Below are 13,041 nucleotides of genomic sequence, written 5' to 3'. Positions count from 1 at the left end.
CTGGATGGAGGATTTCTTTACATCACACAAGTCTTTTAATCTTTTCCATGATCAAAACAACTCAGAGCACCTTTACTATTGTGCGGTCTCTTTTAAACTGGGGTGAGCTGAACTTTCTATGCAAAGATGTGACCTCTCCCGAAATCCCTTGATCAGCAATTTCCCTTGCTCTCTCTTTCATGTCGGAGGCATTATGAAACACTGGAAACTACACATACTTCCAGAAGGAAGTTAGTGAGAAAATTCTAATAACCAACTCGGCCCCAAGAGATGTGGGGTCTCTTTCCAACTTTGAAAGCTCTTTCCTAATAGAAGTTTTGCTTTTGAAAGTCTTCTGTTGAGCAAGCAGCTGAAGATACAGCTTCTCTGGAGTCTGATTATACGTTCAGCCCAGGGGCAAGCAATAAAAAACCTGCCCAGTGCTGTGAGGTCTGAATCAGGTGCTAACACCGAACATGTGCTGGAGCCTCCGCTTTCCTCTCCCCCAGTGCTGGGCACTGGAACATTCACCATTTTATAGCCTGTGGCAATGAAAGGCCAATTTAAGAGGGGAAGCATTGCTGACAGTGTTATCCAAAAAAAGCCAGGCTCTGCTTTAACTGCTCTCCGCCCAAGACTTTGGTGAATCCAACACCACTCTGACATGCTGAAAAAATTTGCTTTGTACAGCAGCTTTGGAAGCAGCTAGAGAAAAGCAATCACAGGCCCAGAGACAGACAGACTCTGTATGTACATTTATTACTTCATACAATCAAATTGCTTATTGTACAAAAATTAGCAGTGCCACCCAATAGGGCTTTCACAGACATTTAGAAAGAGACATGTAAACACAGCTTTAGAACTTGATTTTATGTCACATAGGTACAAAGTTGTGTGCATATACACATACACACATGGGCGTGTATGCAGCTCTATACACAGACCAAATTGTAGCAGCAGGCTGTGAGATGCTAGTACATTGTTCTCTAATGAATTAAGCACCCTTAAACAAGGCTTTCCTCCAAAGGGACATCAGTTGGATTTGCATTCCTTCCATTGTTAGCCTGGCCTTCCTCCCCTAATTGCTCTTTGCTACATCTCACTGTTGGCTCTCTTCCAGAGGCAATGATTCAACCTTCAAGCCCACCTAGTTGAGTGCAACCACGAGACTGGGTGGAGATGAAAGGGTCGGCATTAGGGCCAGACACCTACACTGAAGAGTCTCAGCATGAAAGGGACGGTCTCTGTCTTGTGGGCTGCCTGATCTACAGGAGCCTGCTGTGACACTCAGGCGTTGCACAAATATCTGTGGCCTGGAAACTTTTACTTTGCTATTCTGCAGTAGAAAAGAATGAATGGACCTGTACAGAAAAAACACTTTTAAGGTACAAATCATGATCTTTAGAGAAAAACTACAGCACCCAAATAATTCCCACTGGAAGGAATGTCCAGTGTAGTGAATTCTGCTTACCGTGTAAGAGGTTAGTTCAACACCTTGAGGGAAGGAATGACATTTCTGCTAAACATTGTGCTTTCTACAGCAGCAAGGGCCCTGCTGCTTGCAACATGAAACTGAGAAAACTGGTACTTACATCTTCCTAAGTAGCAACTGCTGAATCCAGCACTGCTCTCGGGCAGATGAATGGTGTGAGTTATTGGCATTCATGTCTATTTCCTTCTAGATCTTGCCTGTGTAAAGTAAGCTCCTTGGGCAGTACTTGTCTCACTAGGGAGAAACCCTGAAGTGCTAATCTGGCACTGGCCGCAGAAGACTCTTACAGCTTTCCTCATTTCTACTGCAGTAAAACAAAAAGAAAAAAAAAAAAAGGGAAAAAGAATAATAGCTTCAGCCTACAGCTTTCATAAGGAAGAAATGACACACTGTGGCAACGCTTTCAAAGCTTTCTTTCTATAAAGGTCCAGCTATTCCCTGGGAGGAACATGCTGGCCCTGGTAGTAATTTAGCCAAAAATGATAGAGTCAAATGCAGCTTTGCGCTTGCTCATCTTCCAGGGCAGACAGAACTGCTTCTTTCTAACAGTTGCAGATATTGTGAAGAGCAAAGGCTATACTGTGCAGTTGGTGCAAACTGGGCAGGCAAAAAGTAACTGGAGCTTTTATGTTCTCTGTGAGTGAAAAGGGAAAAGTTGATGTTCTTCCTGCTCTAATCTCCTTGGTCAAGATAGTAACAAAGCCAGTGGAGATGCTCTGTCCTTGGAAAGATTGGGACAGCAGTTGTTTTTCAGCCAGTCTGGGGGCACCAGAAAGTATATTTCTGAAAGGCCACATGAAAGGCCTCTACAGCCCCAGCTGTCTTGTGTCAAATGCAGGATTTACAGAATCTCTGTGGTGTTTTTCCATGCAAATTAGCGGAGCCCTTTAAAATGGCATGATCCATCCAAGCTGTGGTCTTTACAGAGAGAGAAAGAAAAAGCACTGCTGACAGACAAAGTAGAGAGGATACCACAACCACACAAGTTGCTCACATAATCAGAAGGATGCAGCAGAGTTGTCAAGCACGTATCCTGACTGTCCTTTCTCCTGAACAGTAGACATGCTCAAGAAGCATTTATGTTAGTGGTTCATGTGTCATGGCCCCAAAGACCAACGTGCTGGATTACAAACATTATTTGGCAAGCACCAGCAAAAAAATATACTCCCATCCAAGATGTGGTGGGCGATTCTGAATACTTGGCTTCATTTCTGAGCAAGATCAATTTCTTAGTCCAGCCTACGACACCTGGCTATGTCATCACGAGCCTCAGCAGAGAGCCAGAGAGTGCAGAACCCACCCAACTGCAGGACAGCTCAGATCAACCAAGACACTTTGAGTCGTGCTTACAAAATCACCAATAATTTCAGAGCTTGCATATTCCTCTGTAAATTTTACCTGTCCTTCCCATTGCTACATTAGGAAACCCACATGAGTCAGACGCACAGTCTGATGCTGTGAAAAGCCCATACTGTCAGCATGACAGTTACATTCCAGAGAGGGGATTTATCATGCAAGATTTTATAACCTAACCTTTCCCATCCCTCCACTTGTGCTTGGGACAGGAAGATACACATAAGAACATAAATGAGATTGTACATATTACTTTCCCCTAAATTAATTGCATTTATACATTTTAAGAAACCTTCATTTGAGAAGTATAACAAAAATAGTTCTGCAACATAAACAAGTGCAAATACCATTGCTTAGTAAAGGGAAAGGGCTCAGGCCTAACTAGAAGACCTGGAAGTCCACAGCCATGCATTTTAAGGACATATTAGTGTCTTCACTACTGTTATTTAAATAATATTAAGAAAGTAAAGTTCAAGATTCTACATAAATGCACAGTATAAAGTCAAAGTGCCTACTGGTCAAACTTCAAAGTGCCTAATGGTCAAAGTGGTACAAACCATATTCAGCATGGAATGAAAGCAATCAAGGTCCCTTCCTCTCCTTCTCATTTCCATTAGGAGAAGTCACAGGTAACATCATTCCAATCTGAAGTGAATCAAAGCCAAATGCGTGTACAAGAGAGGAGAGCTGAGCCTGCATCTTGATGGAAAACTGATCCTCACTTCCTCTGTGTAAATGCCAATTAATCCTCAGGCTTTGCTCTGGACATCCAAGCAGAAAACAGCACCAGGGAACAGCAACTTCGATGCCACGTTCGGGGGAGGCAGTCGACAGCCCAACAGAACACAGCACTTGGAGCAGGGGGTAAGCGAGCCCTTGTTAGCTCCTCTCGAGTCACATTCCCCAGCTGATTTATTGATTCTAGCCGTAAGAGGTGAGTACAAGGAGGTAAATAGCACTGCTCTTCATTGGGAAAATAAGGTGATTATTCTCAGAAGTATATTTATTCCCTTCCCGTTTGTCTGCTTTTACTATTTCGGACATTTTAATTTTTTTTAATTTTAACCATATCACTCCCTTTAACGGCAAACAGAGTTTAAAAGATCTTGTCACCAGGAAGGGGTGGAGGTGGGACAGGGAGAACAGCAGACCTTTTATTAAACCTTTGAAAAGATTTCTAACTCACATTGCAAGTGAAAACAACAAAAGCCATAAACTCTCGCAACGGAAAGCTGTCGGTGAGATTAAGCAGATCCAAACTCCGCCATCCATTTCTCGTACTTCTCCAGGTCTGCAGCAGAAACAGATTTGGAGATTTTCTTCAGAGCCAACTCAAAGTCCCCTTGGTGACTGGCATCTGAAGTTCCTCTTTAGAAAGTGCCCGAATCTCTTCTGGAGTTAAGCCGTTAATGCGCCGTCTCATTGCCATTAAAGAGGCATCCCTGGAAATACAGGACAATGCATGGGAGCTAATTGCTAGCAGCATGTGCCGTAAGCCTATGAATTTTGATTGTATTCTCTTGCTAGAAACCACTGGCAGGAACACTTCAGAGAGCATTTATTTACCAGAGGAGATGCGGTTCACATCTTTGTTAGCATTCACATTCCCAGATTCCAACATTAATTCAATATAAAGAATGCACTGGCACCAAAGCTCATTTAAGCATATGGCAAATGCACAGAGATAATTAAAACTATAAAACTGAAAGCCTTTTGTAATGATTCATAGAGATGAAATTCAACTTCTTCAGCACGGGAAAGGGCAGGGCAGGAGAAGAACTGCACTGAAGGATTTTTCTTTTTCTCTTCCAAAAGTGCTCTGGATGTTGCAGATCTCTCCCCATGCCATTACCATTTCAACATCCTCCCCACATGCAGCACTCAGCCACTGACACCACATGGCCCTGGGGCTGAGGCCATCGGTGCCTGTGGCTCCCCATGCTCTACCTGTTCCACCACTCCTCCCCGGCTCTGGAGCCGTCAGCGTGGCCCACTGCCACAGAGAGCACTGCTCATTTCTCACACCACAGCCCACACGCAGTTTGAAATTACATTTTTTCCTTCCCCAGGTTTTTTCCCAGCGGGGGATAACAGAGGCCTCAGGGAGAGCAGGTAGTTTAACTATTGCACTGTGTGATACATACCAAAGTTTTCAAAACCGTGGTGCTGCTTCACAATTTCAGCAAAGCAGCAAAAAAAACATTCCCAAGCCATGTTCTTAAAGGATCAGTTCCACTTGGCAGGGATCCTATCTCTATAAGGGATGCAGAGTTCCTACTGATAAGTTTTTCAAATACCCATCCTCCTCCAGAAAAGCCTCATTTTTCAAAAATTGAAACAAGTTGTGGGAATGTGATGGAAACAAATTCAATACTAATGCTATACATTAGCTCTAACATCCTCACATGTATAACATCCAGGGAGAATTTAAGATACTGCTGCACTGGTGGTTGTCCAAACATAAAACGTGTCAAAGCCCTGAAGAAGCAGTCTAGGAGAAGTTCTTTTCTATCACAGAACTACAAAATTCTAGCTGTTGATCTCGCAGGATTTAGAAAAAAGAATCCAAACCTGTTTTGCACTACGTTAATTAACATTTGGTTAATGCAGACAAGGGTAACACAAGAAGAGATTTGCTCAGATAACTTTTACTTAAGATCTAAGCAAACTTGATGACATCTCATGCAAAACACCACGGTGTTTACACTGCTCCAGTAATGCGCGGTTCCAGGAAATAGATTTGGGCCCTCAAAATATTCACAGTTAGCTTGCTTCAGCTGCTGTATTGCTTTTTTTTAGTCACATAATGCAAATGATGACTTGACACGTGGTCTCATTTGCAAATTAAAGGGAAGGAGATACCTGCAGACATTTGTGATGTCAGCACCGGAATAGCCTTCAATTTTCTCAGCAATTTCTTCAAGGCTGATGTCAGGATCCAGCTCTACTTCCCGAAGATTAATCTTAAGTAGTTCTGCTCTGCCTTTTGCTACAACGTAAAAATGTGTGTTTGAAATCTTGCAAACATTATAAACAAAACAAAACATGCACAAGTTAGATTTTTCAGTGAAGAATTCAAAGAAAAGGGTTTGATACAAGGAAAAAGAATGGGGCAACAAATCACAGTAAAGTGTGGAATCAAATACAGTAAAGGGTATGGTTTCAATCTGTATATTAAAATAGTGCATTCAAAAGACATTTTCCAAATTGTACATCATTAGAAATACCTGTTATGTCTCAGGTGACAAAGCATTTGGTGACACGCTACCCAAAGGCACTAAAGCACAATCCTACAGATATCTGCTGCTTCTCAAATCCCTTCGGATTTACTCTGCTCAAGTGTTTGATTGCGTATTATTCACACAGTTTAATTAGAAACACAATGAGGATTCTATTAAGAGAGCTTTAGACAACACAAAGCCCTTAACAATAGGCTGAACTTTAAATATGTGTTTAAGCACTTTACCCAGTTGGGACCCAAGAAAGCTGCTGAAGCCTGATAGAAAACAGATACATTAATACAGTAAATGTATTAATGTATGCACAATACCAATGTCCTGGCATTCCACTTTCAGAGTGCAGCAAACATACAGTGATAACCAACTGCGTAAATGAGTATCGATGCAGCCAATTAACCATTTTCTTGTGGAGAGCACATCCATATGTGCATTTCAGCCCATATGCTAAACACTCCCAGCTTGACAGCTTAGGCCTGCCTCAGTGTTACTCTGCTTAATGGTGGCAAAGTGGAGGATAAATGCTTTCCTGGCTTTTGCTGCACAGAATCACCAACCAGCTCAGTCCCTTATTTCCACAAACAGTAATTGTTATGACTCAGAACAGAGGACAACCTTGGCAGAGGGAGCAGCACTAGGAAAAGCCAAAAGTTGAAAGGAAACATTGCACATGTTTTATTCACCCATTGCCCTCCTTTAAAAAAGGAGGGAGAAAAAAAAAACCAGAAAGCTTGTCTAAGGCTGCTAGTTTGGAGTGCTCTGCAGAACTGTCAAGAATACAGACGGGTATCAATCATGCACTACTGGGACCAGCTATGAAGTGGGGATTTATTATTTACAGAGCACAGTGTACACACAGCATACCTGCAGAGAGCCTCCTGAATCAGAGAATATTCTTCTCATTTTTCTACTGGGATAAGCAAGCTCTTGCAGTATTTCAAAAAAAGAAAAAGGGTAGAATGTATGCGTGCACCAAATGCCCCAACACAGAGGTGTATATATGACATACCATTTTGTTCATTAAATTGCCTGACCACGACAAATGGCACAGCACAGTTAATAAAAACATCACTGAGACTCGCACAGAACAGCTCAACTTCTCTTATATATGGAATAAATGCAAGGGAACATAAGACTGGAAATAAAACAGAAGCACATCTCGCATGTTGTCCAGGGTGTAATCTACTGTGTCAAAAAAACAATCTTGTTTAATTAGAAACAAGAGTAGGAGCTGATAGGATTTTAAACTAATTGGTCATAAAGACAGGCATCCTGTTAGGAGCTGTGAGCTGTGCAGACAAGCTGTACAACTATTAAGTGTCCTTATACCTGCTAAACTCAATCACAATTGCTGTCAGCACGAACACGCATCTTGTTATCTTGAGTGCTCATGCAGGGAGATGAAACATCCACTGTACCAAGAAGAAACAAAGCTATGCAAACTTCAAGCGATAGGAATCTCAAAATTAATAGGACAGGTGAATGACAGCTGGGAAAGACAATACAAGCTGAGACGTCTCGGGGCAGGAAAGCAATCAGCCTGCTGCATTCTGAGCAACTCGCAGCCTAGTCATAACAGCGGGCAAGCAGTGATTTACAATGAACTAAGCCTGTAAGTGAAAATTCATGGATCCACTTCCTTGCATTCGTCTGCAAGGGCACGAGTGCATTTGCAGTATTTCTTAACGTGTCCAAAGGCTGTCTTTGATGATCACTCAAGGATTGGCTGTTAAACATTTAAAATAATTCCAGGCTCATTAAAACTAACTCTCTTTCAGTGTAAGAACCCATCAATTGGTTTGCAATGAAATGCAGCAGCTCTTTGTTTTTAAGCCCCCAAGCGAGTATTTATTTTTTTTTTCCTTTCTCTCACTCTCTTAAGAATAAAGCAATCCAACCAAGTGATTAACTCCTGAATTTCACTGCTCATCACAAAAACAAAAACTCCTCCCAAATCCAACAGTCTTGTAGTAGTCCTATGGCAGCTTTGGGACATTTTAAAGTAAAATGCTTGTACCAAACATACCTGTGGGCAAAGGTATATAAATCCTCTTTTCCAGTCTCCGTCGGAGAGCTTCATCAATATCCCAAGGAAAGTTTGTAGCAGCTAATACCATAACCATCTTGGAAGGGTCATCATTCTCCAAAGCACCACCTACCCCTGTAAGCACAACAGTTTAGAGAAATTTCACTCCGCTGCTCTTATTGATCAGGATGCTTGCTAAGAAATTGTGCAAATGTTACAAAAGCTCAAAGCTCAGCAGCTGTTCCATGCACTCCTAGTGCCACCTTCCAGACTTTACATGGCTGATGTAGCAGGACCATCACTGCCACATAAAGAGGAACAGTTCATTTTTCTGTCAGACAAGGAAGGGCTTTCTTTGACTGTGTTACCAACACAATCATGTGCAAGTGCAGCACTGTTAGTCACAGCAAAAAACCATCTCTGTCAAACATGGCCATAGAAGAAGCAAAAATCACTCCCTGACCTTCCAAACAAGGACTGTAAAGAAATGTTCACTTGGAGAGAATAAGTTGCCTACATGGGGTTTACCACAATGAACATTTGAGGACATTATAAACAAAGAGTGGTTCAACAGCAACTATTATATAGAGGTGGTTATCAAAGCACTACACCACAGAACATTCCTTGGGTGGTGGTCCTCACTGCGTGCACATGAGCAGAACAGGTACAGAATATACCCAGGAGGTTAATAATAGCTGTCACCACAGCTAACAGCAAAACCAGATCTGATGATGGGGTCCCTGAGCAGGAGACTCTATGAAAGAGAAGAAATTTGTTTAAATTGCTTAAAAAAAGAAAAAAGGAAAAAAAAAAAAGACCTGTATTAAACTTCACAAATCTCCATTATCTGCTTCTCCTATAGTAGAGCATCTCTTCAAAATGAGTTCTCAATTTTCTAAAACGTTCATTTTAGAAAAATAAAGCAGAGCACCTTTTCCAGTTACCCGCCTTCAAATTCTCAGAGAATGCATTCCTCTCAAATTTTGCCTTACTTCTCCCCCATCCATAAAACCAGGCTTTCCAGATTGTTCAAGTTTTTTACATTCCCATCTCTAAGAAAACAGCATCCCAGTCCCAAGCACGGATCTAAACCAGCAATCTTTACCGTCCATTTGCACAAGCAGCTCTGACTTGACTCTGCGACTCGCCTCATGCTCATCAGATGTGCCTCTGCGGCTGCAGATTGAATCAATTTCATCAATGAAGATTGTTGTTGGAGCGTAAAACCTTGCCTTTATTCAAACGAAAACATCATCATTAAGACTGCAGCAGCAAGCACAAGCCCGCATCAGACCATGACCCAGTTCAGCTACTACATATATTACCTTCCCTGCTTGTCACAAGAAAGTAATTCAAGACCTTGATTCACAATCTCTATGGCACATGCTTAAGTTTATACATTTTAAATTGTACTCCTCAAGTCAGAGGTCTTGCAAAGAGGAAAAGGAACACAATCACAAAAAGGCAGTTTTTAATATCGAGGTTTTGTGCTGGTGAGGGCAAGGCAGAGGGATAGAATGGAACTGTCGATCTCAGAAGACAGAAGTTTCAACTGAGAGTGTGTCAGAAGTAGATCCTGAAGGCAGGAATGACCCTTTCAATATAGGTCCACACAGGTATGTCCTTCACACAGCCCATATGATGGACTGCACTCAAAAACACTGAGAAGCTTGTCCATCACCCAGAACAGAAACAGAACTAGAATACGTATTGCTCCTAGAATAATAGTTCCCAATTCTTTCCAATTTCAAATAACTTCCTGTAATTTCTGTCAAGAATCACCACTCTGCTTTTAGCCAGGAAAGCACTATCCTCAACATGAGTGATGAGCCATTTCCCTCCTAATCCTCAGTGACATTTCAGAAAATGATGAATACACACGTTGTCTTTTCTTCATCTGGATGAGAGAATCTTAGTGCAGTAAACTCAATACTTTCAGCATGCTACTGGAGGGGCAGGGAACAGAGAGGGAGGCCCCTTCACACCTCACTGATCCCCAGATCACATCACTGAGGACATACCATTTCAAACAAGAGGCGGACAAGCTTTTCAGATTCGCCTCTGTATTTAGATGTCAGTGTAGAGGAAGACACATTGAAGAACGTTGTTCCACATTCTGTAGCAACAGCTTTTGCTAGCATTGTTTTGCCAGTACCAGGAGGACCAACCATCAGCACGCCCTGAAAGGTGAAAACAAAGGTGATGAACAACAAGTAAATTTTGCGCAACAGTCCTCTATACTACATCTCAAAATAAACCAAAACCAGTAAAACCAGTATTTTGATTGCTTAATATCATGATCATCATCAGTGGAAAACAAAAGAATGCTGCATTATGAGAACAGCATGGAAGTATTCTGTGACTTATTCTCCTTACTGCCCCACTGAAGTTGAAATCACAAAAGGCAATTGCAGCTATCACCTGGGAAGCAGGTGACAGATTTACAGACTTGCTCTCAATCAGGCAGGGCCTGGACTTGAACTTGGCTCTTTCCCAGCTTACAAGTGGCTGTACAGACGGATGAAGAGAATGAATTCATCTTTTTGGAAGACTCCTTCATGAAGAAAGCTGCACCGAAACCAAAATACTTTTTGTGTTCATCAGTAGAGCATTTTCCTACAGCAAAACATTTTGTCAAAAAAATCCTAACCATGTACACGTATGAATCTGGCTGATTTTTACAATTCAGGCTGCACGAGAACATTCACTGGACACAAGGATTTGTCCTACTGTTTAATCTCTCCATCTCAGTATTTCTGCGGCCAAAGTACTACTTCTTACCACCTCCTGGATGAAAAGCCATTCTCACCACACTGCTGGACAATTTTTGGCTTATGTGGACTGCTGCTCAACTCCATTTAATATGAACTTCAGTGATGATTAAAAAAATCTCACCTGGACAACTGAGCTACTATCAAGCCCCAGCCTGGCAAACACATCATTAGATTGCCTTTCTATCTGCGCTCTGTCTGTAAGAGAGTAAGGAGCACACACCTCTCTAGCTCAGGGCATTCTGTGGAGCATTTGAAACAACAGAAGGAAGGGGTGCCATTCAAAGGACCTGGACACACTTGAGAAGTGGCCCCACGTGAACATCATGCAGTTCAACAAGGTCAAGTGAAGGTGCTGCACCTGAGACAGGGCAATCTCAGGTATATGAACAGACTGGGCAAGGAGTGGATCGAGAACAGTCCTGAGGAGAAGGACTTGGGGATCCTGGTTAACAAAAAACTGAATATGTGCTTGCAGCTCAGAAAGCTAACTTCATCCTGGACCGAATTAAAAGAGAGGTGGCAGGTTGAGGGAGGTGATTGTTCCCTTCTACATGAAGCCCTACCTGCAATACTGCGTTCAGCTCTTGAGTCTCCAGCACAAGAAGGACATGGGCTTGTTGCACCGAGTCCAGAAGTGCCACAAAGATGATCAGAGAACTGGAGCACCTCTCCTATACAAAAAGGCTGAGGGAGCTGGGCTTGTTCAGTCAGGAGAAGAGAAGGCTCCGGGAACACTTTATAGTGGCCTTCCAGTATCGGACGGGGGCCTACAGAAAAGCAGGGGAGAGACTCTTTATCAGGGAGCATAGTGGCAGGACAAGGGATAATGGTTTTAAACTGAAAGAGGGGAGATTTAGATTAAATATTAGGAGGAAGTTCTTTGTTCAAAGGGTGGTGAGGCTTTGGAACAGACTGCTCAGAGAAACTGTGAATGACTGTGTTGACTACCAGACTGGATGGGGCTTTGGGCAACCTTGTCTATCGGAAGGTGCCTCTGCTCACAGCAGAGGGTTGGAATTGGATGAGCTTTAAGGTCCCTTCTAAGTCAAACCATTCGGTGATTCCACAACTTACTTACTCATCACTACACAAGCAGGTTTTTAGCTACGCACACAGTGCACTCAGGACCCACATTAAGGCCATTAAGACTGAAGCACCAAGAATGGTTAATCACCATGACTCAAAGAAAAGACAGTATTTTTTAGGAGAGACACAACAGAAACAACACAGGTTTCTGAAAATAAGCGATTCCTTCCATCATGAGGTTACTGCTGACTCCAAGGAGGGCTAGTTCACAATCATATTTTTAAATACTTATGTTTATGAATAGTCTGACCATTGCAGCAACACACTGTACCACCCCCTCAGCACTAGAACAGGGCACTATGATTCTGAGCATGGCACTGTGAAAAACGTAGTGTTCAAGCCTTTTTTCCCCAACTACAAAATCTTACCATATGCTAACAAGAGTTTCCTAAAATTAAGTTGTACTTGGTTGCAAGGGTAATCAAATTAGCTAGAATTAGAATTGCATATCATAATGTGCTTTGCAATTAATATCTTACATAAAATACCACAGCAATAAAATATCTGTTAAATGCAAGCCACATAGCAAATTAGATTTCATCTGTTCCTCACAAAAATTTACTTCAAAAAGCACACAGAATGACATGGAAGAGATCTATAAAAACAAATCAACCGGGAATGCAATTATTCAAAAATGTACTATTCAGAAGCAATAGCCTCTCTGTACTCCATTTCCCATTAACTCTTAATACCTTTATTGCCATTTAACACTTAGCTAATGCAAGCTCAACATACATTCATTGGTAAATTAAGTTAGAAATGTTCATACTTCCTCCATGCAGCTAACGGTCCAATGTCACTCTTCAGGCTGCTCAAGGTTTCCTAAACTCCAGGGCAACAAGCATGAAAAGCAAACTGACTCTTTTTTTCTCCCTATGAACATTCAGACATATACTATGATTTGAGCTGCTGCACAGTCGTACCAGTAATATTATAATAATGCAAGTGTGAGCCTGGAGTGACTGGGTGAAAATTACTTGGCCTGTGATAGGTAGGCAGAGATGACTTACTGTTCTCTCTAAGTTTCAAATGTGCTTATTTTTATATTTTAAAATATCATCTACATCAAATCACACTTAACCCTTGTTCCTGACA

General features: G+C 41.9%; 1 protein-coding gene across 7 annotated transcripts in view; it reads right to left on the bottom strand.

Moving 5' to 3' along the window:
- Positions 1–719: 719 nt before the first annotated feature.
- Positions 720–13,041, bottom strand: part of KATNAL1 (katanin catalytic subunit A1 like 1) — a 38,780-nt gene continuing 26,458 nt past the window's right edge. For all 7 annotated transcript variants that reach the window (XM_010728923.3, XM_010728924.3, XM_031552051.1 and 4 more), the window contains 5 exons: positions 10,108–10,266; positions 9,192–9,318; positions 8,087–8,221; positions 5,687–5,813; positions 720–4,266 (listed from right to left, as the gene is read on the bottom strand). In XM_010728923.3, the coding sequence (XP_010727225.1) occupies positions 4,146–4,266; positions 5,687–5,813; positions 8,087–8,221; positions 9,192–9,318; positions 10,108–10,266 (669 nt within the window). In that variant the 3' untranslated portion in view covers positions 720–4,145. The remainder of the gene's footprint in view (positions 4,267–5,686; positions 5,814–8,086; positions 8,222–9,191; positions 9,319–10,107; positions 10,267–13,041) is intronic.

The sequence above is a fragment of the Meleagris gallopavo genome, chromosome 1, assembly GCF_000146605.3.
Source record: "Meleagris gallopavo isolate NT-WF06-2002-E0010 breed Aviagen turkey brand Nicholas breeding stock chromosome 1, Turkey_5.1, whole genome shotgun sequence".
NCBI lineage: Eukaryota > Metazoa > Chordata > Aves > Galliformes > Phasianidae > Meleagris > Meleagris gallopavo.
The sequence above is the reverse complement of the archived record's forward strand: the minus strand, read 5'-3'. Positions and strand labels throughout refer to the sequence as shown.